Source organism: Stenella coeruleoalba, assembly GCF_951394435.1.
Source record: "Stenella coeruleoalba genome assembly, chromosome: 18".
Taxonomy (NCBI): domain Eukaryota; kingdom Metazoa; phylum Chordata; class Mammalia; order Artiodactyla; family Delphinidae; genus Stenella; species Stenella coeruleoalba.
This window is the reverse complement of record NC_137164.1, coordinates 8,805,811-8,831,124: the sequence shown is the minus strand read 5'-3', so window position 1 is coordinate 8,831,124 and position 25,314 is coordinate 8,805,811. Positions and strand designations below refer to the sequence as shown.

Below are 25,314 nucleotides of genomic sequence, written 5' to 3'. Positions count from 1 at the left end.
TGGATTATAACGCCTTGAACAAAAAAGAATTCATAAATTCATACTGATAGTAAATAAGTAAGGAGCGCTTTACTTTATAGTAGCATCAGGACTAATAAATGGGGAGAGCTTGAAGGAGCTAGGGGGGAAAAATCAACATTTTGTAACTATCATTGCAAAGATCAATTGCAGTAAGGATCATCAATGGAGGCAAAACCTTAGAGTTTGATTGGGAACAAGACAGCTTGGTCTCAAAGTATCTTTTCACAGATTGCTTATGAGTTGCAAGGGGGAAAACAAACAGCAGAGAAACTGGACAACACCTTGATCCGGTGATAAAAATCAATATCACCTTATAATGGACAGACAGACATCCTGTGCCTCCGGATGTAATATCCCGAGGAAGGACACAATTTCACTTATGTGGTTGTTTCCACCGATGATGCATAATTTGAATCTAATCACAAGGAAAGATCAAATAAAGGTCGATGAGAGAAATTGTATTTGAGGACGAGTCTTTCACTGTAAGAGGATGGATTGCTTTTGGTGAGCCCTCTTGGTCGTAAGCCTGTTAAGTAATCAAATGTAAATATTCCAGACTGTGGTTTTAACTATTATATTTATAAATTAAAACGCTATCGCAACGGGTTTATTTAAATACGTATAAAAAGAGTAGCAGTTTCCCTTTCAGGGACAGGAAAGAACGCATGTGAAGGGGCGGGTCTAGAGAGAGTGGGAAGGAGGTGGGAAGAGGGAAGGGACCCTCAACTGAAGATTGCCAGTTGTTCGGTGTATAGTTATTTGTCATTTAACAAACACTTACAAAGCACTTATTTTTACCAATCGCTGTTCTATAGAAGCGCTTTTCACAAATCGACTTTTTTAATGGGAAAGCTCAGTAAACGGTCTTTACTTCCTTAAACAAAAGACAGCTGTGTCAAGAAGTGATTTTTCTCATAAGTACTCTTCTCTGTTATCAAGGCTCTGCTGCAGCGATTCTCTTCTTCGATAGGAAAACCTGAGCCTGCAATTACTGACTGGCATTTCATAGAAACGTCGGCAACCCTAGTTGACGAGACCAAATGTTAACTGCCCTTTAAAAAGACTTTAAAACATGCACTGAGAGCAGCTTATGTCTCTATTTGCGGAGCCAGGCACTCACAGTCTCTCTTCCTTCAGGGGTGGCCCTAAAGAGCAGGTCGCCACCTTTCTTAGCCGAAGTTGCTATTTCTAAACAACCTCCCGGCGCCAACCTAAGAACTAGTTCCGGTCTACGTTCGTGCTCCTTAGCGCTTGTGTCAAGCAATGGATTCTGGGAGAGGCTGAAGTTTCCAGGCCGGGTGTGAACGCCGGACTTCAATTCCCACAATGCCTGGCGAGAATCCGTAATTCCTGCCGGGGCAACCGGGAGGTGGCCGCCATCTTGCGTACGGAGGGCAGACTTGTAGCTCCGCTCCTGTGGCTCGGGCTTTCAGTCCCTCCCGGTCTCTGCTTTGGGCCGTGTCTCCGTGCTTCTTTCACCGTCTTTATTGAGAGGTAAAGGTCAATGCAGAACTGTGTTATAAGGTGAGTAGACATCCCATTTTCGGTGAGGTGGGGTTGTGGTGTTGACGTTTTCCGGTTTCTTCCTTCTTCCATTAGCGACTTGGGTTCTCCCCTGCGCTTGCCTGAACCTTTTCGTTTAGCCGTAAACATAGAAGCCGGGAGTAAACCTTTCGGCCTCGGAGCTCTTTGGAATTCCTAGACAGAACCTGAACGTGTCTCCGTTGAGATAGAGAAATTGGGTGACGCGCTTTTGCCCGGGCTACCCTCTTTGGAGGTCAGGAGGCCTTAGGGTTCAGGTCGTGTATAGGCCTCTCTCTCTTAATGCAATCTCCTTTCTCTTCCTTGGGACTTTTCTGCCGTTTCTAATGAGGAAATGAGAAGGTGAGAGGCGGCCTGGGGCGGGGCTGTTTCCGGGAGGACGGCGTTCTCTACAGGTGTATCTTCTTTCAGCCTCTCTAGGGCCTACCTGTGTCGTTCTGGTTCGTCGCTTTGCCCTTTCCTTTTGCTCTCGTGTTCGAGAAGGGGAGACCAGAGAGCGGGCGGAATGAAGTATTGACTAACAGAGGCTTTTGAATTGTACTCTTGAGGATTCCCCCAAAAATTTCAAGGGAAGCAGAATTTATCGTCGAGATAGACACACCATCTGGAAAAGATGAGGGCTTTGGTTTGGGGAGTTGCCAGATTTAGTTTTTAAACATAATATGACATATTTCCGTCATTCGCAGTACAACTGAAGTTATTATTTTTTTCTTTAAAATTAACGTAATACACCCACTTGGAAACCACTTTTACACTACTCGTAAGAGTAGGGCCCATAAAGACTGACATTGAAGTTAATTTGACATTTGATTGCTAATGAGATGTGGTTGTCTGAGGTTTGCTAAGGACCTAGTGATTTTAAACAGGAAGACGTTTATGATGCAATTTATCACAACCAGTTTGGACATGTGTCACTTTGGTTGGCAGACTTACTCTCCCTTTTATTTTTTGAATTTATTTTTTATTATAAATAATTTATGTTTGGCTGCGTTGGGTCTTTGTTGCTGCGCTAGGGCTTTCTCTAGTTGTGGCGAGTGGGGGCTACTCTTCGTTGCGGTGCGCGGGTGCGCGGGCTTCTCATTGCGGTGGCTTCTCTTGTTGCGGAGCACGGGCTCGCGGAGCACGGGCTCTAGGCGCACGGGCTTCAGTAGTTGTGGCGCAGGGGCTTATGGCGCAGGGGCTTCGTTACTCCGCGGCATGTGGGATCTTCCCGGACCAGGGTTCGAACCCGTGTCCCCTGCATTGGCAGGTGGATTCTTAACCACTGCGCCACCAGGGAAGTCCTTACTCTCCCTTTTAATACACAGCTGTATGTCTATATCATCAAAATATATATTACTGATTCAGCTTTCCGAGCTTGCTTAAATTCTTGCTTACATCCTCTAAATTCAGAAATACATCATTTAGATTTAAAGATGAGATACATCTTTTTTTAAAAAAGGATGTTTGTTTACCTTCAATGAGACCCCTCCTTTAAATCATAATGTCATACCAATAGTAAGTGGCTATAAAGTCACAATTTTATAATTTTTGCATTTTGGGAAAATGTTATTAAATGCTTATATCAAATTAAGTTTATTTCCTGTTGTTTCTGAGGAAACTTTTGTTTAGTTTTTTTCAATATTAGCTGTTAATTCTGTGATTTATTTGCTCCTCAGATGCCTTATGGTGAAATTGAAGCTAAATCCATGGGACATGGGGAAGAACTAATAAGTGAACCACGCTATAAGAAATTGAAGTCTACTGAAGAGGCATATGTTTTCCCCCATCATGGTAATGCTAATTTTCACAGAAAGCAAAAGAAAACTGGAAATGATTGGGTCCCTGTGACCATCACTGATGTCAGAGGACGTAGTTATCCTCAGGAGGACAAAACCAAAGCTAGAAGTTTGCTGAAACCTGTGCATGATGAGATGCTTGGTAATAGACGAGATGTTATTAATTCTGTTGATTCACAAGTTTTACAGGATACACGTCCTCCATTGGTATCCACAGATGATGAGATATATAGCACAAGTAAAGCATTTATAGGACCCATTTACAAACCCCCTGAGAAAAAGAAATGTAATGAAAGGAGGAATCGAGCAGACACTATCAGTGGTATAGGTGGGAAAGGAGAACGAAAAGAGAAACAGAAATTTAATTATAAAAAATCAGAGATTGACAATGAATTATTCCAGTTTTACAAAGAAATTGAAGAGCTTGAAAATGAAAAAGGTGATTCAGAAAGCAGTTGTAAGGAATGTGAACCCTCTGAGGAACAACTCATTCCGTATTATCAGGGCCATAATAATCTGTTAAAATCTGAAGAAGAAAAGAGAAGAGATCTTACCAGTGCCCTTCAGTCATATTGGGGTTATCAGCAGTGCGTGGGGAATGAGCCAGGTAAATATCCTTATAATCGACAAGTAATACCTACCTTTTGTGACAGTTCATTTGCTTCCTTCAGGCCTGAGTGGCAATCAGTGCATTCTTTTTTAGTACCACAAGACTCTCATCTTTCCAGTTTTAACTATCACTTAAATATTCAAAGATTCAACGTTCCACCAAATCCATCACCAAATATTTTCCATGCCCAAGATGGCTTTCAGATGCAAAATGGATATTATGTAAATAGTTGTCATGTTAACTGGAATTGTTTGACTTTTGATCAGAACAATGGATATACTGACTGTAGTGACATTACCAGTAGTGACCATCCCTCTAGAAATGGCTACACTGTGCAAGATGAATATGCAAATAATGGTTTCTGTGAAACCAGTGAAGGATGCTGGAAAGCTCCTTCTGTGGACAAGCATAATCGAACGGACAGGTTTATGAACCAGCATTTTCAAGAGGAAAAGTTAAATAAATTGCAGAAGTTACTTATTCTTTTAAGAGGTTTGCCTGGTTCTGGGAAAACAACATTGTCTCGGTAAGTAAAGGATACCAAGTGAATACTTGGTAATTTATTACTTAAAAATCATAAATGATAGTTGTAATCAGTGGCAAATGCTTTTATGTTTCTAGTAAAAAATCTTTAATTTGTTATACTTGAAAATGGCATCTGATGGTAAATATTTTAAAAGATGTTTTCTGATAGAGGAAAGGAGAATTGGCATATATATTTATGTTAAGATTCTGCTAAGAGCTTTAAATATAGTTTCACCATGTAAAAGGACGGTGACGAAAGCAAATGCTATTTGAGAACTGTGCTGGCCTTCCCTTTTAAGTCAGCTATTCAGTAGGAGTTGAATTCATAGGTTGAAGACTTGGGCTTTGACTCAGTTATTTCACTTTGTGACCTTGGACAGGTTTTGCTGTTAATAATAATGAGTAATACTTATTTTTCTGGAATTATTGTGAGAAGCAAATGAGATAACCCAAGGAAGGGAATTTTGAGTGTGTTTTAAGAACTGTGCTGTGTTCCATTATTGACAAAGAAACTTTTTTTGGTTTCTTTAAGGAGTTTGAAATGAGCAATATCTGAATTAATGGAATTAGAACTGATGATGTTTTATCATTTGCGGAAATGTTTAAAATTCCTGTTTTTGTTTACATTTTAAAAACAGAATATTGATGCATTCCAGTACATTTGTGCAGTTGTGAAAAATAGCACAAAGAAAAACAATACAAATTCTTTGTAGTTTATGTAGGATGATTCAAGCTTTATGCTAGATAAGGAGAAAAAGGAAATTTATTTGATGTCTTTGGGTGAGGATAAAAAAGTCAAAGAAAAAAAAAAAAACAAAGTCCAAGGAACCATTTTGTAAATGTTTTATATTTATTTGTAAGACACTCTGAATCACCTAAACAAAACTTCTTCAGAAGCAGGAAATCGGAGAAAGATTAAATTATGATGCAGACATTTCAAGCTAGATTGTAAGCTGTGATTTTGTAAATGAATTTGAATTTAAGTCTATGTATTTTGATTCCTTTGCAGTGAAGATTTTGTAGAGAAAATAAAATTTCAGTGCTTCTTTAGAAAGAATAGAAATTAAGAGTGAAGTTGTCTTACAAGCATGGGCATTCTTCTAGATTTAGAATATAATATCAGAGAAAAGAAAAGTTGAAATTTGGAAATCGGATGAAGAGATCTCCTAGCAAGGGCTTCTGGCACAGAATAAATGTAAGAAAGAATGATTAGGTTCGGAACAACATATTGGAGTATGTTGAAACTAAAAGTGAATGAAGTGTGGTGGTAATTCAGTAAAATTTCAAGGAGACATAATTGTAGTGCGAAATGACAGAGGTGATTATATATAATATGTATCTTTATTTGAGGAATTAGGTTTAATAAGAATGGAAGTTATAGTCGCAACTACCATTTATGTTATCATTTACAACTTAGAGAGTACTTCCATATGTAACAGTGTTGTGAGATGAATTATAGTCTTTTCATTTTTTAGAAGGAATACAGGCTAATAAAAAGAATGAGTTCAGGTTAAAGGACTTGGGAGAAGTTACAAAAACTGCTAAGAGATCAAACTGGGGATGTAAATGGTAGTGTGTTTCTTATCTAATCCTTCAGTTTAATATCTATCACATGTGTAGCCGTATACCTGACTCCTGACTTTGAGTAGCTTGGTTAAAGAATAAAGAAGCAGGAGTCTCTCTTTAGGTCAGTACTTTTTTTGAATGAAGTAGAAATGGTTGTTTGGGATTGGTTATAAAGCCACATATTCTCTAGTGAGGAATGGTTTCATGTAGGATTTAGCTTTCCAAATGAGCTTTGAAAAAAGGAATAAAGATTGGGAGAATCAGAGTTGAAATGATTTGGGGCATTAAAAGATAACATTGTTTAGTATTGCTATGTGGTAATGAGTTATAGGGGGTTAGATAAATTTCAAATTCTTTTGGGATAGTATTTAAGTCCCTTTCTTCCTTAATTTAGTCCTTACCTATCTTCATATCCTTCTGCGCTTGGACTAGTACCCTGCCGTCCATTGCAGGAGACGTAATACTTGTCCGTTCATTGTTCTCAGGATTCTACTTATTCAGAGGTTCTCTTAAATGCCTCCACTTTTGATGTTTTGGTTTCTCATCTCACCCCTCAGTTATCCTCCTTCTGAACTCATGTAGGATTCGCCTTTACCACTCTTTGCATGTAGCATAAGCTACACAAGACAGCATTATTTTTTTATTTATTGATAGCTGGACCAGGGTGGTATGCAAGGCCACTCAGTACGTCAGGAGGTAAAGGGTTCATGAAGTGTCAGTTTTACTCAGAATTATTTGGGAAAATCACTTCTTTTTTTTTTTTAAATTTATTTATTTTTGGCTGCTTTGGGGCTTTGTTGCACGTGGGCTTTTCTCTAGTTGGCGGCGAGTGGGGGCTACTCTTCGTTGTGGTGTGCGGGCTTCTCATTGTCGTGGCTTCTCTGGTTGCAGAGCATGGGCTCTAGGCATGCGGGCTTCAGTAGTTGTGGCACGCAGGCTCAGTAGTTCTGGCTTGCGGGCTCTAGAGCACAGGCTCAGTAGTTGTGGTGCACAGGCTTAGCTGCTCCGTGGCATGTGGGATATTCCCGGATCAGGGCTTGAACCCGTGTCTCCTGCATTGGCAGGCAGATTCTTAACCACTGCACCACCAGGGAAGCCAATCACTTCTATTTTTAAATGTACATGATATATTACAAAAATTTATATGGTTCTTAGAAATTAAAAAAAATAAAATATGAAAATTAACTGTAGTAGACCATTTGGGGGAATAGGGTTCTCAAAATGAGGTTTAAAGAATACAATTCACTTGTTCTTACTTAAGTGAAAGTTATAAGCACAGAGTGCATTAGTTTTCTATGGCTGTGTAACAAATTACCCTAAAACTGAGTTGTTAAAGCAACAGACATTTATTGTCTCAGTTTCTGAAGGACAGGAATCTGGGTGCCTCTGGTTCAAGTCTCTAACAATGCTATGATCAAGATGTTGGCTAGGGCTGTGTTTTGGACTGAAAGCTTGTCTTGGGGAGGATCTGCATGGAATATCTCTCACAAGTTTTTTTTTTTTTTTTTTTTTAGATGTTGGGGTAGGAGTTTATTAATTAATTTATTTATTTTTGGCTGTGTTGGGTCTTCATTTCTGTGCGAGGGCTTTCTCTAGTTGTGGCACGCGGGGGCCACTCTTCATCGCCGTGCGCGGGCCTCTCACTGTCGCGGTCTCGCAGCCTCTCTTGTTGCGGAGCACAGGCTCCAGACGCGCAGGCTCAGTAATTGTGGCTCACGGGCCTAGTTGCTCCGCAGCATGTGGGACCCTCTCAGACCAGGGCTCGAACCCGTGTCCCCTGCATTGGCAGGCAGATTCTCAATCACTGCGCCACCAGGGAAGCCCTCTCGCAAGTCTTGTTGACAAGACTCAGTTCCTTGTGAGCTGTTGGATTGAGGGCCTCAGTTCCTTGCTGTCTGTAGGCTGGAGAGTCCCTTCAGTTCTTTGCTACTTGGACCTCTCCCCATTCACAGTGTGAAGAGGGAAAGTGAGCCACTTCCTGCCCCCCTATAATCTAATCTTGGAAATGAAATTCCGTATCCTGTTAGTTGGAAGCTAGTTGCTGACTCAAACCCACACGCAAGGAGAGGGGATTATATAAGGGCGTGAATTCCAGGAGGCAGGGATCTTGTAAGCCATTGGTTTTGGCTCTCCCACCACTATTTATGTAATTCTGGTGGCCTGATTTCTGAAATTATTTTCTTTTCTGGATTTGTTTAATACCATATTGGCAAGGTTGTTGTGAGAATTCGATGCAGTCATAGATGTATATATATAAGATGCTTGGCACATACTAGGTCCTCAAAAAAGACAGCGATTTTGAAAAAATACAAATCAAGTGGCCAGTGGGACCACATCTGAATTTTTTATTAGATACTTGATTTTTCAAAGTTGTAAATTTTGATGTTCTGAGAATCCATTTTAGTACCTGTCTTAACTTGTGAGGGTTCTGATAGAATCTGACTATAAGAATTTTGAAAATACTAATATTCTTAAATAATTTATTTTTGGTTCAAATGGGTGGTATGACATCAGATATATCTAGATTGATACAGGTATTTTGGAGATAATTCAGGGAATTTTGAAAAGATGTGTGAGCAGTCTGGGAGGAAAAAAATTCTCCAAGCTAAAATTACTTGCTTTAATTATGATTTATATATTTAAGATATTCTTCATTGAGATTTACTCATGTTTGATGTTGACTTGGTTTAATGATGTAAATTGATTTACTGTCCCTTCCCTCCCCACTTTTTTTTTTTATTTGGAAGAGGTTAAGGTTAAACATTTCTTGGATACAAAAGCTCCTGTGCTCTTGTAGTATGTTATTATTAACATCTGACAGATCACCTAAAAAGGTAATAGAACAGGAGAAAAAGGAAAAGAAACATAAGGTATTCAGGAAAGATGGTATCAGGTTTCTGGTATTGTTGAGTGTAACTAGGTATCATCATATGGTTGATGATAATCAAGATATTTTCAGGTGATTGAGCTTTGGTTTGGAATACTAATATTATGGCATTTTTATATTCTGGGTTATCTCTTATAAGCAAATAAGATGCCAAATGTGTTAGATGGTATATTTTGGGAAAATTGTGGCTGCTTAAAAAAGAAATCCAACTCCAGCCTCCCAAACAAGCAAACAAATAATTTAAACCATTTACTTTAATTTGGTTTGTTTGAAGTAATTTGCACTATAATTCTATGAGTGAAAATATATATTAAATTTTTAAACTTTTATATATGTGTTTTTATTGTTATTATAAAATATATACAATTTTATTATAACCTGAGGAAAGGAGAGATGTTTGTTATCTTAATAGTTGAAATCCTTCCTATTACCTTTTATTAGGAAGTATTCTTGGATCATCCCAGGACAGTATCATCCCTTCTACCACCTTCTACTCCCTTCCCCCTCTCAAAAAGAAATTATATTGGGCTGGCCAAAAAGTTCGTTTGGATTTTTTCCATAACATCTTACAACATCTTATGGAAAAACCCCAACGAACTTTTTGGCCAACCCCAATAGAATGATATGCAATTGCCTAATGGTTGAGGGAGGGGAGATAAATAACAAAATATTTTTGTTATTGTTGGATCTAAATTATTCTTACTGTCTTTTCCCTTTTCTCAGCACACCTCCAGTCTCTTTCATGAGTCACTGGTTATGGGAACACTTGTCAGTCTCTCTGTGCTTAGAAATTAAAGATGGTATCATATTGTGAGAACAAAGCGTGATTACCACTGACTTGTTCTGAGAGTGTATTCTTTAGCGTTTAGTAATTAATTTCACTTATTAATTTAATCTCTTAAAATTTTTAAATTTGATTTTACTCTGGAGGATCATAGGTTGTTTCACAGCATTAAACCTCAAGTTCCACTTTCAGGTCATAGATGTTTGTGCTTCATAGGAATGAGTTTATCAAAGCTGTCTTCAGTCAAATATAGTTTTCCTCAGGTAAATTGCTTGCTTAGGCTTACTTGTCTTTTAGGTTACCTGTTGCACTAAATTTAGACAATTTTAGACACCAAATACAAATGCACTAAAGTTAAATCATGGATAATAGTTGACATCATTTTGGGATTGAAGAGTGTTTTTAAAAGTTGCAATACAAAAGCCACTTTAAAAAGTTTTTATTACTGGCTATTACTATGTAGATTTAAGTGTGAAGTGATGTTTGAAATCTGAAAGCTTTTTTAAGGTTCAGCTCCTATGCTAGTCTATCTGCAGTATACTTATAAGTATGTACCAGAAATTCATTTAATAACCTTTCCTTTGTGGCTTATTTCTGACGGTTATAGATTTTATATTGTAAATGGCACCTTTATGATTTCTTTTATTAACAGAATTCTGCTTGGTCAGAGTCGTGATGGCATTGTGTTCAGCACTGATGACTATTTCCACCATCAAGATGGGTACAGGTATAATGTTAATCAACTTGGTGATGCCCATGACTGGAACCAGAACAGAGGTTTGTTTTGGGCCAAGTCTCCCGGGATAGAATATTTGACTAGGAGTCAGGATACCTGAATTTTTATTCTCAACTTTTTACTTTTACCAGCTGGATGACTTTGACAAGCCATTGAAAGAGCTTTGAGACCCAGTTTTTCATCTATTAGAAGCAGTGATAATTATACTTGCCCTACTTGATTGAGGTTGTGATAATCAGAGAATGTGGTTAGAATATTTTTTTAACTGTAAATAGTGTATATAAACTGTTACAATAGAGGTATAGGATATTTTGATAGACTTTATTTTATACCTCATGAAAAAATTCAGAAAACTCTTGATACTTTTGTTACGTATTCCCAAAAGTTATTTCCTTGAGTAATGCTAATGTTTTCTAAGGCTTAATATTAATGCCCGTGAATATTAAAAGTTTTTTTCATTGATGTCACTCTACAAAAAATTTACTTAATACATTTTTTAGAGGTATATGGGTCACTTTATTTTCATTTTGGAATAGTAGTTCTTTCTTAACCTTGGCTGCACATTTGAATCACTTGGGGACCTTTTAAAAAAAGTTATGCCTGAGTCTTAGCCTCAGAGATTCTGGTTTAGTTGATTTGGAGTGGATCTAAACATCGGTATTTTTTTGAAAGTTATCCATATATTCTAATGTTGCAGTCAGGATTGAAAACTATTGATCTAGAACTATGTAAGTACATGCTTATGCTATAATCTATAATTTCTTTTTTAAAAGAAATTAAAAATGCATTGATGATGAAACATTATTTAAACCTAGAATAGAGAGATTATATTGAAGCCCACACACCCATCACTCAGAATTATTATCACTTATCAAGATATTGCTATATTTGCTTCAACCCTTTTGCTTTCACTCCGCCCTCCTTTTTTAATTTGCTGAAGTATTTTTTTAAAGCAAATTCTAGACATCATACTTCACACATTTCAAGTAAATCTTCTTACTTAATTGCAGTGCCATTATCACACCTAAAAAACAAAACAAAACCCAATTCCTTGACATGATGTAATATAGTCTGTAATCAGATTTCCCCTATTGTCTTAAATATTTCTTTACAGTTGTTTTAATCAGGATCTAAACAAGGTCTTTGTAGTACATTTGGCTTTATGATTCTTTTAATTAAGTTAATCTATAGCAGTTTTCCCTCTTTTTGCTCTCCTACCATTAACTTATTGCAGAAACTTGGTTGGTGGTTCTGTAGAGTGTCCCATAGCCTATGGTTGTCGGTTTGCTTCCTTGTGGTAATCATTTAACTTGTAGGATTTATTAGGTTCAACCTTTTTTTTTTTTGTAAGTAAATGGTTGTCCCATTTTTAGTGATGGTAAGATCAGTAGCTTCAAAGGGACAGCCTAATCCCTGATTTATTCAACAATGAATTGTTTCCTTAATCAGTTATTTCATTAAAGTTTGCAAAATGGTGATTTTCTAGGACTTTCATTCTTTCTGTGTTTAGTAGCTAGAATTCTTCTGTAATGAAGAACTTCCTCTTGCCTAGAACTAGCAACTAAGGTTACCCTGAAGTACAGTATATACAGGAAAAACAGAATAAATGCTTTTCTTTTTTAATTGTCAATTTTCAGAGTAAGGAATTTCATTGAGGATGCTTTTGAGTAAAAAGTTTAAATGTCAGATAAGTTTGATTATAAGATTATTTCCTACTATTGGTTCTAGGATTTCTCCAAATAGAGAGTAGCATAAATTTAAAGAGAGTAGCATAATATTTTAAAATATTACTTCTTTTTGAATTTTTAAAATGCTGCAGCGTTACTGCCCAAATCCAATAATGATGATGTTACAGTTCCAAAAAGTGCTTGGAGTTATTGGCCCAGAGTTAAGGGGAGTAGAAGTAGGTGATTAAGTGGAATGAGCCAGTATACCTTTGGTGAACTGGGAAGTTTGTTTCTGTGAAACATTTTTTTCTTTTTGCAATACTAGTTTAGAATATTTCATTAAAATGTTTGTGCCATGTGAATTCTACTTGCTGAACATATTGGTGTGTAGATAAACTACTGGTTTTATTAGTATAATAAATAGGGGCTTTTTCAAGGTAATTTTTAACCTTTTTCAAAGCAATAATAACTAGCAGTCATTAGACATTTTGAAAATTATGAGCATTACATTTAATTTAGGGCAAAATTTCTCTTTTCTACAAATATTTATTGAATACTTTTAAGTGCCAGGCATTATTCAGGGAATATGTATCTGCCTCATGTTTATTAGAAGGATCTAAATTGATCTTTAACTGCTTATAAGTTAAAAATATCTCCAAGGTGTCATTTTTTTCTTTCTTAGAGTATGGTGTTTAATTTGTTTAAGAAAATGACTCTCTTTATTTGAGTAGTCAAACATTGTTTACTTAGGCGCTCTATTCTCCTGGAGTGCACTGGAATGTGGTATTGGGTGTTGATTATTCATGGAAAGAGAATAATCTCCCCATTCCTGCAAATCAGAGATTTATTTGGTGAATAAGCTCCTCTTGTAGATAAGCTCCTCTTGTAGAACATAACTCCTTGGAGGTGTAAGCCTGTCAGAGATTAGGAAAATTAATACTTTTTTTAAAAATGAAAGTTTTGATCATTGTTTGGGGATGGAGCAGTGGGAGTTGATAGCATCTTGGTATCCTATTTATGACTTAAATTCTAAATGTAGTATTTAGAGACATCTCCGAAATAGATATTCCACCATAGTCATTACTTCTTAACTAACGTTTAGAATTTTGTCTGCCCTTCGACATCTATGTAAGTGTTTTCATTGTGTAGAACTTTAGTGGTTTGAATTCTAAATCCCAGCAAAACTTACATATCATTGCATTTTGCCTCAGCCTTTTAAATTTTATAGTGGGTTCTTAATTATCTTGCCTGTTTACACTTAAGAGGTACACACATTCCTGTCATTATGAGTGGCTCACTGTGGCACTAATTCTCACCTTATGTGGGAAGAGATGGCATAGGGAGAGGGAGATATGGTTTGGAACAGTTCCATTGTAGCTCAACTCCTAATTTCAGAATCATAGTCCTAAGAAATATCCAGTCAGTTGAACTGTGGTATTTAGGTACTTGGTATATAAGTAATGACAAATCCATAGCACTTTTTTTTTTTTTAAACTTAAGTCTGTCTTACTTCAAAAGCATTATTTGTAATTATAGAACATTGGAAAATAAAGATAAGCATAAAATGCATATATTCCCAACACCTACAGAAGACAACTTTTGGTGTCTTAGTAACTCTTCCCACATCTTTATATTTTGACCAAAATAAGATCAGACTTACATGTTATCTTATAAATTGCCATTTTCTTTTAACAGTCTCCATCTTCCCATGTCAATAAATGTTTTCCTCTTTTCATACTCAGACCATATTCAAATGTAACTTGTTCCTACATTTTCTGTAAATGAAAGCTCTAGACTGAAGTCTTTATTAGCTGTTAAGTTCAACAAAATATTTACCCTGAAATGTCCTTTACAGCTAATTTGTCAAAACCAGCATCTGGTCTGGAGAATATACATTGCATGTGTTTATGTCTCTTAATTCCATTTAATATAGCAGAGTGCTTTTATTTTCATGGCTCTAACTCAAAAGATTACATGGTTTTGGTTTTAAGTACAGGGATGTAGGAAATAGCTTAATGTTTAAATTTTATTTTGTGTATTTTTATCTAATAGTTCTGTTTTTTGCTTTTGTTTTTTAAATTTATTTTTTATTTCAGCAAAACAAGCTATCAATCAGGGGAGATCTCCAGTTATAATAGACAACACTAATACACAAGCTTGGGAAATGAAACCATATGTGGAAATGGTAAATATGAGATATGAGAGAGTTTTTATATTATCAATTTTTTCATATTCTGAAATTTTGGTTACATTGATCTTTATTACTAAAACAGTTGTCCTTGTTCTCTGAAGAGGTGTGTTCATTTGCTTAGTTTTTTTAAAAATTGGGAATGGTGCTTATTAAGCAATATGTTTATCTTGTTAGTTTTGCCTGGACTTGAGGATAGTAATTGGAATTTGTCCATTAAGTGGTCTTAAAATATTTATAAACTGTATTATTTTAAAAGTAAAACTTTTCTTGGTTGAGCAAATTTAGAAGTATTGTCTAAGTGAAATTTATATCTGTCTGCCATCTTTTTACTTTAAGACGTATTCCCTGGGTTTTTGTTTTCTTCTTTTCTTTTGTGTAGGCCATAGGAAAAGGATACAGAGTAGAGTTTCATGAACCTGAAACTTGGTGGAAATTTGATCCTGAAGAATTAGAAAAGTAAGGCACTCAAAAAATTTGTAATCCCTTATCTTTTTTTTCTTTTTTTTTCTCCTTTACATGGTCAATTTCTTTACTAGCTTTTGCTTGTTATATCTTTGGTACCTGTGAATAGGGACTACTACTACTCACTTTCTGTTAAGAGGAACATTGACTTAAATGCAAGGTGTTTGAGGATCTTTGCACTGTTAAATTTCATTAAATATTTCTTGTTAAGTGTGTTTGTTATTTTTCTTACGTGAATTTCTGCATTGTTTCCCAATTTGTTGAATGCTAATGGAGATCCGGAAAACTGAGAGAAAAGTTAGGACTTTTCCCTCTGCTTTTTAGCTAGGCCACTTCTCTGCATTGCCTTTCCAACTTCATCTCCTTCCCATTTTAGATCCCATCACCCTTTCACCTGGTGCTTTTATCTCTCCCCTTTTCCCATCTTTACTGCTACTGATCCATTATCCCATACCCAAGATTCTGGGAATCAATGTGTTTTGGAATTCAGATTTTTTTTTTTTTTTTTAATTTTAGAAAGGAAGTATATAGTGCATATACCTAATTGTAACACTCCTAGCAGAGTTTGGGGCAGTATGGTATATAATCAGACATCTTAATATTTCTGCAGCAGATCACGAATGGTCAGTCTAAGTAGAAAGGAAAGATTCTACATTGTTTAATGTTAATTCTGAGTAGATCATGCTGCCAAATGAGTACAGGTGTGGTTAGACTTTGCTGCTACATGAGTCAACAGAAAACTGAATTTTCAGAGCATTTTAGATTTCAGGATTTGTGGTGAGAGATGGTGGACTTGTATTACATTCAACCCTGCTCTTCCATTTGTCTTTACCTTCATCCCTTTCCCCTAGTTTTCCTGACTATGACTCGTTTTTCTTTCTTCATTTTCACTCGGACACAACCCCCTTTTGGAAACAACTTTAAGATGTAGTTCACATACCTTACAATTTACCCATTAAAAGTGTACAATTCAGTGGTTTTCAGTGTATTCACAGAGTTGTATGACCATCACCTCTCTTTGTAAAACCATTTTTTCTTCCCACCTCAGTTTGCCCTCTTCTAGCTTAAAACTGTTATTCTGTGTATGGTGTTCAACTAATTTAATTCTTCCCCCTTGCCTTTCATTCCTTTTGTACCTTTGAATTTTTATTCCTTTGGTTACCTTTCTTTCCCTTTCTGACTTGCATGCCAAATCAAATTTATGAAGAGTTAAACTGATAAATATTATTAATATCTGGTATTGTTTGCCTGCCTCTGTGTATATTGCACCTCAGGTAGAAGAGAGTTTAAAAACTAAAGATATTTGGGTTATGCTGAATAAATGGATTATTGAAATTGTTATACAGTTAGGCTTTATTTACATTTGAGACTGTTGAAATGTATTACAATTCTTAATATAAATTAACTTTACAAAATAAAGTAAGTTTAACTGATATCTAGTATAGTTTGACAGATTTTTTTGGTAAAGAATTGGTTGAATCATCAATTTTGACTTCTTGTGGGTTTCTATAGCTTGGCCAATTTCAACCTTGACCTCAGATCTCTCTTTTTCTCTCTCTTTTTTATTTTTCAATCTTCTATTTTTTCTCTCTTTTGCTTTCTCTTCTCATCTTTAACCTAAACATCAGTAGTTTTGAAATCTAAACATTTCTTTTATGTCTTTTTTCTGGAAAAATGAGTTAGTTTTAGTAAATCTAGAACTATAACATTAAATATAAAATATGTTCTGTGTGTTTTGCCATGTCCAAGTCAAGTTACGGAAAACTACAAGTATAGAATACATTGTAAAAATTTCTTTGAGGGTCAAGAATAATTTTTAAACCACTTTTTGTTATCATAATTAAACTCACAGAAAAGTACATAAAATATAAATATGTAGCTTAACAAATTTCTTATAAAACAGATATTCATTTAACCATTACCCGTGTCATGAGAGCATTACCCACTTTAGAAGTTTTATGAGTTCCTTTTCCCAGTAACAATTTCGTAATTCCCTGGTAATTACTTACTTGCTTTTCCTTAAAGCTTTTTTTTTTTTAAAATATCCTTTGCTTTAGCATCATGGTTTAATTTTTTCTCAAACTTTATATAAATAGAATTACAGTATATATTCATTATATCTAGTTTCTTTCACTCAACATTACGTTTGTGAGATATGTACAAATTGTATCTGTAATAATATAGTTTGGTATCAATAATAATTTTTTTTTAATAACGCAAGTGTGCTAAAATAACTTTTAAAAGTGATATATATTTTATATTTATTTTTGTCAGTCCTGGAAGCCCACTCAATTCTTCTATAATTTTCAAAACAGTATCTCATAATTTTTTACTCTTGTTTAAAAAGACGGGAAGATTAACTCAGTGGTTCTGTGAATCAGTAGTTAGTTCTGTGTGAAGAAGGTGTAATTAGTTAACATTTTGCTGTGATTTATGGTATCTTTAAGCTTTTTTAAGATATTGTTTAAACCTGAGAGAGCCTTTTTTTTTTAATGTGAGGTGTATCTTCTGGTATTTATTTGCAAAATGTAATTTGAAATCTGTAATCTATTACTCTAAAACAGTTTAATCTCTAAGCCTGTACATTCTAAAAGAAAAAAGAATTAAAATCCTTTTCTTTTTTGGTAGGAGGAATAAACATGGTGTTTCTCGAAAGAAGATTGCTCAGATGTTGGATCGTTATGAATATCAAATGTCCATCTCTATTGTAATGAATTCAGTGGAACCGCCACACAAAAGCACACAAAGACCTCCTTCACAGGGGAGACAGAGGTGGGGAGGCTCTCTAGGCTCACATAATGAAGTCTGTGTTACAAATAATCATTAAGTTGGTTATTTTCAGCTAACGCATTTGTTGCGTGCCCTTGAAAAAAAAATTAGAGAGCCTGTCTTGAAGTTTAAGTAGTTTCAAATTTAAAAAAAGACTACTTTGCCTCACAAAAGATGTTCCCAGCAAGTTGTTTAAATTCTAAAGTGTAAATAAAAATTATATAAAATTGTATTTTAAATGTTTTTATAATCTTTTGTTGTAATACCTTTGTTTATTATGAAGATACCTGAGTAGAGTGGGTAGGAACCAAAATGTTTTTCTATAATTGAATTTTAAACTAATTTTATCTTTTGTAGATAATGTCAGACAGTTTTATAGTTCATACCGAAATTCAACTTTTCATAAAACTTTAGTATTTTTCCTTGACTATCTTAAATATATAAGAAATACTAGTTATAGGCACCTTAGTTGATTCCTCTATTCATTATACAGGTAAAATTATGTTTCTGCAAATTCATCTGTGTGAAAAAGTATTTCTAAGCTATAACTAGCATATCCCTTCTTTAAAACAAAATTCTCTATCAAATACCACACAGTAAGTGTATCAGTCACCTGGGGTGTTTTCTCCGTAATATACGTTTTCATCACCCTTCTTCTTAAGCCATCTCCTATCTCCCCAAACCCCTGATTCTGGAATGCATAAACAGGGCAATCACTATATAGTTTGCAAAAGCTCTTCAGGCTGTTTTGATAGTATATCACTTTTCTCTATTTAAATTAACACAGTGTAATTCTAATATAAAAAATATTCTAGACAGTTCCTTAGCATTAGTTGTAGGAAGATGTGTCCCATAGGATATTTTACTTCTCCAGGTTTTAGTTTTTCTGTAGAGACAACTGTGTATCTCACTGGATAGTTTTTGTTGGATTGTGTTCTATCACTTAAAATTTTTAAATTGAGATGGGATTCATTTCAGAGATCTTGCAGTTCATCCTAACTTTGCTTTGATTTATCCATTTTTAGGAAAAAATGGAGCTAATTACAACTACTTTTAAAAATTTTTATGTTTTACATGATAATAGTTTGTCCTTTAAGTTTTCTTTCTCCTAAACCAGCCCATTCCTAATCCCATAATCTTTCTTTTTTTTTCTTTAATTTTTATTTTATGTCAGAGTATAGTTGATTAACAATGATGTGTTAGTTACAGGTGTAGAGCAAAGTGGTGAATCCCATAATCTTTCTTCCAATGTTGTTTTAAAACCTTTGGTGTTTTTTCAGCTGTAAATGTTCTCTCACATCTTTATATTACTTTTTAACTAATATTAAATTATTAAGTGATATTAAGTTGTAAGACTCAAAGCTAAATATTAGTACACAGCAAGGTCTTTATTGCATTACCTTTAGTGAGATAAGAATATGATTTCTATTTATTTGTACTAACAGTGCTGTTTACATTTAAATGGGTATTACCATGCTTTATTTTGTGTAACACATATGTATGTTTGTATATATTTGTTCATCCTAACTAAATATGATGTAGTAGGAATATGCTAACTCATGTTTGTGTGTCAATGTATATATATTTATTTATATCAATACATACACACATTTCCATTATTCACTATTTTCATATATTTTTTTGTTTCAGAGTAGTACTTCTTAGTATTTGGGCTTGCTTTTCCCAGCATTTTATTATGTAAATTGACATTTTGAAATAGTAAAGGATTTAATTTTGTGACAGGTAGGTATATACTGTGTGTCCCTTTCCCTTTGTCCTTATAAAACTTTACTCAGAAATAATAGTACTGTAAATCTGTAGTATTTGAACAGTAGCCAGTTTATTTCAAGGATGTAGAGAATTGCCTTCGGAAGATACAGATTATGAGGAAACATGTTCATGATAGTAAGTCTAAAATAAATTTCCAGATTTTATTACAGATTCAACTTATCCCCTAGTACTTCTGAATAGTAAATAATCATGCAGAGATTGTTAATCATTGCTGATTATTTTTAAAAATTATAAATGTTTATTGAGGCAGGGAAATTAACATTCTGGAAGACTTTTTTTTTTTCTTTTTTTGCCGCACTGTGTGGCATGTGGGATCTCAGTTCCCTGATCAGGGATTGAACCCGTGCCCCCTGCCTTGGAAGCATGGAGTCTTAACCAGTGGATCACCAGGGAAGTCCCTAATGTTTTTTTTAAGACAAAATAAATTAAAAGTTCCCCCAAGTATTGTGGCTAATTTTATTGTATTTTTTGAACAATAACAGAATAGAGGAATGAATATGCAATAAAAGATACCAGAATCACTATTATAAGTCATTGCTTGATGTTAAAAATCTGAAAAAATATGAAATTTACCAAGTCAGGATTTTTCATCAAAATTTTTTCTTCTATTCAGATATATTCTTTTTTTAAATTTAGGTATATTCTTAATGGAATAGTTCCCCCAGCTGCTACCTGCCATTCTGAGTTGGTCTCCATCACAAAGAATAAAATGGGCATTACTCATCATATTCAACTAAGGTGAACATTTTAGTTAAACAGAATATATTGATAGCTTCTAGTTTGGTTCAGAAAGATTAACTTGTTTTTTCATAGGCTTTCATAACTTGTTTTTTCATAGCCTTGTTTTTTCATAGGAGAAGTGAAAAATCACTTCTTTTTGATAAGTAAATTTATAGTTTTCTATATGTCATAATACTGCTAATAAAAATATTTGTGTGGTAATTAAGTTGAACTTTTGATACTGCTTTTTACATTGATAATCTTTCAGTATTCACCTTTCTGAAAAAAAATGTTAGCTTTTTAATATTTTAATGTCCGTTTTAAAGTAAAATTGTTTACAAAAGATTGGGTTGTATTTTGTTGGTGGTATGATAGGGTGGATTTAACTATTTGAAGTTTGCTTATCTCTTGCCTAATTAATATAGGTTATGAAATTTTCCAGTTTTATATATTGGTAAATTTTGAAAGAGTTCATGATTTCAAAGGATATAAAATATTTATTTTGACCATAATTGAGTTTTTGTTATTGTAGAAATGTCTGGTTTTCTGAGCCTGGTTTTCTAAGTATTTATAAAGAAAATTGGTGGTGTTCTCTGAAGAAATGCATTTGTTCATGTATTATGTTAGTATTGGGTTGGCCAAAAAGTTCGTTCAGGTTTTTCTGGGATAGCTTACAGAAAAACCTGAACGAACTTTTTGGCCAACCCAGTACCTTGACCAGATAGGTTTACTAGCCTTTATTGAAGTTTTACATAGTATCGTAACATGAATGCAATAACTGAGAATTCAGTTATTAGGGCTGGAGTGTTTTTGTGTGTGTTTGTCTGCAACCCATATAAATAGAGTAATGCCGCTTAGTCTGGAATCATAACAAAGTATTACTTAGTTTTGTTACAATGAGCATTCAGAATAAACATTTGGTGGCAGCAGAACAGCAGATCCAGTTAGCTGTTTATAGAGTTAAATTTTGTAGATTACAATTTATAAATAATTTTTTCTCATTACAATTGTTTGCTGTAATTTTTGTGAAAGGAGAGGGATTAATGGGTATATTCTTTGGTGATGGTTGTCTTTCTTTACAATTTAAATAAGATTGGCATACCAATTTTTATTTTAGTTTTTGAATTAAGGTATTATTAAAACAATTGGTTTCCCTGTATGTATGCCAGATTTTCTCCTTAAAATATCCTTAGGATTGCAGGAAGTAGTATTAAGTTCATTGAAATAGATTCTGAAAGAGGAGTAATTTGGTGACTGTCTTGTGTGTCTTTTTTATTCCTTTTTTTTTTACTTTGCTAAGCAGCATTTAAATAATTCAGTTGATTCAAATTGCCAAGGTCTCAAGTCTAAAAAATATTCAATTTTTCATGGTTTGTAAATTTCAGAGCAAACCTTGAAAAGTTTATAATTACGATTTTTGCAGCTAAAATCAGAAAACTTGTAATAGAATGGTTATACTTTACATTCAATATCTTTATGTAGACTGCACTGAATGGCATAATTTTTGTCATAGAATATACATGTTTGTAAACTCAATTTTGAATGTATCTCCTATGGAAATTCTTAATACATTGTTGCTGTCAAATTATGCACAGGAACAAGGGGAAAGAGTAGCAAAAAAAACTCTGAAAAGAGAGCCTCAAGAGTAAATAGTTATTTTTGAAGCTAGGACTGTGTTTGGAGAGTTTTGACTTTTTGGTATCTTTAATAGAAGTTTATTTTAGTCATTTAAATTAGAAATAATCTTTTTCTTTCCTTTCCTCCTAACAAATTTTGTTAAGCCATACTGTGACCCCTAATCTTAGAACTAGACAAAGTCACATTAACAAGCAGGTGAATGACTGAAGACGTCATCGGGGAGTGTTGTCTAGTTGTTAATATTCCCATATTGTTTTTTAAATTGAACTGTTTGTAAATTAATGGGAAGATTGAGAGATTTTGAGATGACCTATTGCGCTTTTTGCCTCTCAACTTTATTGGTAACTAAGGGGAAAAAAGTAAGAATAATCTGTTCATTCATAGTTAAAATTGTGTTCAAGTTCAGTACAGTCCATTAAAATACACTTTATTTGGATTTTTTTTTTTTTTTTTTTTGCAGTTTCAACTGTATTCTCAGATAGGACATGTAAAATTAAAGTTGTACCCTACAACTAGTAATTACAATAATCGCACAGCTTTGTTAGTGTCTCTTCAGTTGTAATTCTGGACTCTTCAGTTTTTTTCGTATATCAAAATGAAAGAAAATTTGATTTGGGGGAAGTTTGTGGGTTCTTTCTCTTCTTTTATTCTTCTTTCTTTTTTATTCTTTCTTAATAGTATTAGAAATCATGTTGCTTTCTTGTTTCTATCAGTCTTTTCCTGTACATGTTTTCTTTTTCTTATGTGCATTTTCTGTTCAGCTATCCTCATGTTAACTTCGTAACATTTTTAATGAAGATGATGGGATGGTAAGTTACTGTCAAAAATGGTGATAACTTATTTCCCTCCTGTGTTCCACTGAACTCATGTTTCCTTATGAACCTTATTTAATCATGTTAAACTTATAGGTCACAGCTTTGCAGTTTCCTGACTCTGTGGTATAGGTAGAATTTTGATATGAAAATACTTGGAAAGATTTATATAGATTTTTAGTCTATCAGTGTTACTCATTGGTTAGGAATCCCATAAACATGGCGTAGTACTTGGATGTATGTATTTGAGGAAAAATTCTTTTACAATACTCAAGCCTCATGCTGATAGACTAGTTGATAAATAGTAGTTGGAAATTCACTGTTACGGAATCCACTGTTATGTCATGATTCTCTAATCTGCCATTCTTAAAGAACTGAATGCTTTTGAAGGAAAGCTGATGGCTAATTTGAGTTCAGCTTTTACAAGTGATTCTTCATTTCTCCAGTGCTGCTACAATGAGGAATAGGAATTTAACAGCAACAAGCCTTAATTTAATAATACTTACTTAAGTAGCTGCCATTTAGTTAATGCCTGTCAATGCCAGGCCCTATTCTAAATGTGATTTATTACAGTTTCTAATTTTTTTGTAACGACTGTACAGTCTCAACTTTTTTATAAAGAGGAAACAAAAACTAACACAGTTTAAGCAATTTATCCTATGAACATAATATCTCTAGGGAGCAGTGTTAACTGGGATTCAAATATAGTTCAGACATATTCCTCACCATATCCCATTTTATCTTTTAAACCACATTTTATCTTTGGTTAAGTTATTATTAATTTAGGGTGGTTTTTTTTTCAAGGTAGGAAAGAAATTCCAGTGGAGAGTTGAGTGCATCTTTATGGTACCTTTGAATTTATAGGGTTAGAGGTATGTTGACTTACTAGTGAAGCTGAGTGAAGAAATCTGTAAGTGGCTATTTATTTAGAATGTTTAATTGAAGTCAAGATTGAAAGCTAGGATGTCATTTACTGTATAAACGTTTTCTATAAAATATACATTGATAATTGATAATCATATTTCAGCAACATCTTTTCAATTGAAGTTTTACATATGCTGTTGTGCTTTAATGTTTACCTTTTAATATCTCCTGATTTTAATTAGCACTTGAAATGTGTAGTATTCAGTGAATGGATAGTTAAATTATATAAGCTGTTTGTTTTGATGATTAATTTTGAGGCAGTATTTCCTAAACAGATCAACACTATTTGTAAGTGGTCTTAGTGTATTTTTCTTTTAATGTCCACTTATTACTTAAGTGTGCTAGCAGTAGCTGTTATGGAAATTACATCAGTTTTCTGATTTTCTGAAGAATTAAGGATTTTTTCCTTTTGTAATACTTAGCATCCTTTCTCTTTTATGTTGTTTAAATTAATTTTCTAAAATTAAAGAACAGTAAAGGAGCCAGTTACTTAAGTTTGCTGTATAAATAAAATATTGAATTAATTCGATTCTGCAAGGAAAACATTTAAGTACAGAATGAAGAATTCTTACTGTTGACTATTTGCCTTATTTTGTTTTAGTTAACTTAAAAAATAGAAGGGCTGGATCTTGTTTGGTTTTTCTTAATTCCTTGAGAAATTAAAATTCCTAGTTTGTGGCTTTTTTCATTATTGTTTCTAAATGTGAAATTAGAGGTGGAATTTTTGTTAGAATGGGGAAGAAATAACATTGATTTCATAAGTAGATTAAGATAGATTTTGGTTCACAAAACTGGAAAGCAGTACGTCATGGGATTGAGATTATTGGAATAGTGTATGATGTAACACTGGCAAAGATGTGGTTAAATATTTCATTTTGAATATAAGTAAATTGAAGTATTTACAGGAAATGTGTTAGGAGGCCTGGGCTAGACATTTTGAATTAATTTAAAAGTAGTGAGAAAAAAATTTTTTTTTAATTCTGGGGAATGATAGGAAAGAAATTGTTAAAGCTAGAAGACTAGTGGTCTCAAAAGTGATATTTCTCCCTCCCCATCTTCCCTTTGCTGTGTAAAGACTAGTAGAGCCCAGGTATTACATTAAGAAAGATTATCTTGTACCCTTAAGGGCCATGAAAGCATGGTCTTCCTTGTCTTGTGTTTGGAGCTTTGTCCTTTAATGAGTCCATAAATATTTGTTGAATATTAGTCCTAGTCTTCTCCTGAGAATAGTCAACAACCTCTTGAAATTAAGGACCCATTCATCTAAATAGAGCAACTTTATAGGGCAGTTTGTAATTTAGGAAACATGGAAATATAGAGTGTGAATTAGTTGTGTTTGATACTTGCTAGGAGAGAGAGTGTCCAGGCAGAGAGGAAGGCTTATCCATTTAACTTGTTGTAGCTAACACCATCAGAGACTTGTTTGAGGTTTTTGAACCTCACTAGTAGTCCTTAGAATTGTTGTTTATGATCAAAAAATTAAATACTAGAATACAGGTAAGTAGAGCAACCTTGAGACTTTTGATTTTCTATTTCTCTTAGAGTCATTTAGAGCTTATTTTCTTATTTTTTGCTTTAACACTTCTATTCTTACTCTTAACTTTCCCCATGAGATTTCATCATTTCTCACTTGGACTTAGTAGTCTCCCCACTTTTATCTTTGCCACCCTATAATTTTATCCACAGAATAACTAGAGAAAACTATAATTAAAAAAAATTTTTTTTACCATAAATTAAATCCCTCCCAGGGACTTCCCTGGTGGTGCAGTGGTTAAGAATCCGCCTGCCAATGCAGGAGTCACGGGTTCGAGCCCTGGTCCGGGAAGATCCCACATGCTGCGGAGCAGCTAAGCCCGTGCGCCACAACTACTGAGCCTGCGCTTTAGAGCCC

At 34.3% G+C, this 25,314-nt stretch overlaps 1 protein-coding gene across 9 annotated transcripts in view; it reads left to right on the top strand.

The window, feature by feature from the left end:
* The first annotated feature begins 1,400 nt into the window (after positions 1 to 1,400).
* Positions 1,401 to 25,314, top strand: part of LOC307176457 (NEDD4-binding protein 2-like 2) — a 63,173-nt gene continuing 39,259 nt past the window's right edge. For 5 of the 9 annotated variants that reach the window (XM_079902574.1, XM_079902575.1, XM_079902578.1 and 2 more), the window contains exons 1-7: positions 1,401 to 1,545; positions 3,222 to 4,477; positions 10,366 to 10,490; positions 14,213 to 14,301; positions 14,687 to 14,763; positions 17,398 to 17,541; positions 19,966 to 20,067. In XM_079902574.1, coding sequence (XP_079758700.1) covers positions 3,222 to 4,477; positions 10,366 to 10,490; positions 14,213 to 14,301; positions 14,687 to 14,763; positions 17,398 to 17,541; positions 19,966 to 20,067 — 1,793 coding nt within the window. In that variant the 5' untranslated portion in view covers positions 1,401 to 1,545. Of the gene's footprint in view, positions 1,546 to 3,221; positions 4,478 to 10,365; positions 10,491 to 14,212; positions 14,302 to 14,686; positions 14,764 to 17,397; positions 17,542 to 19,188; positions 20,605 to 25,314 lie in introns of those variants that run through there. The other 4 variants (XR_013824766.1, XM_079902581.1, XM_079902580.1 and 1 more) reach the window with 4 other exon arrangements.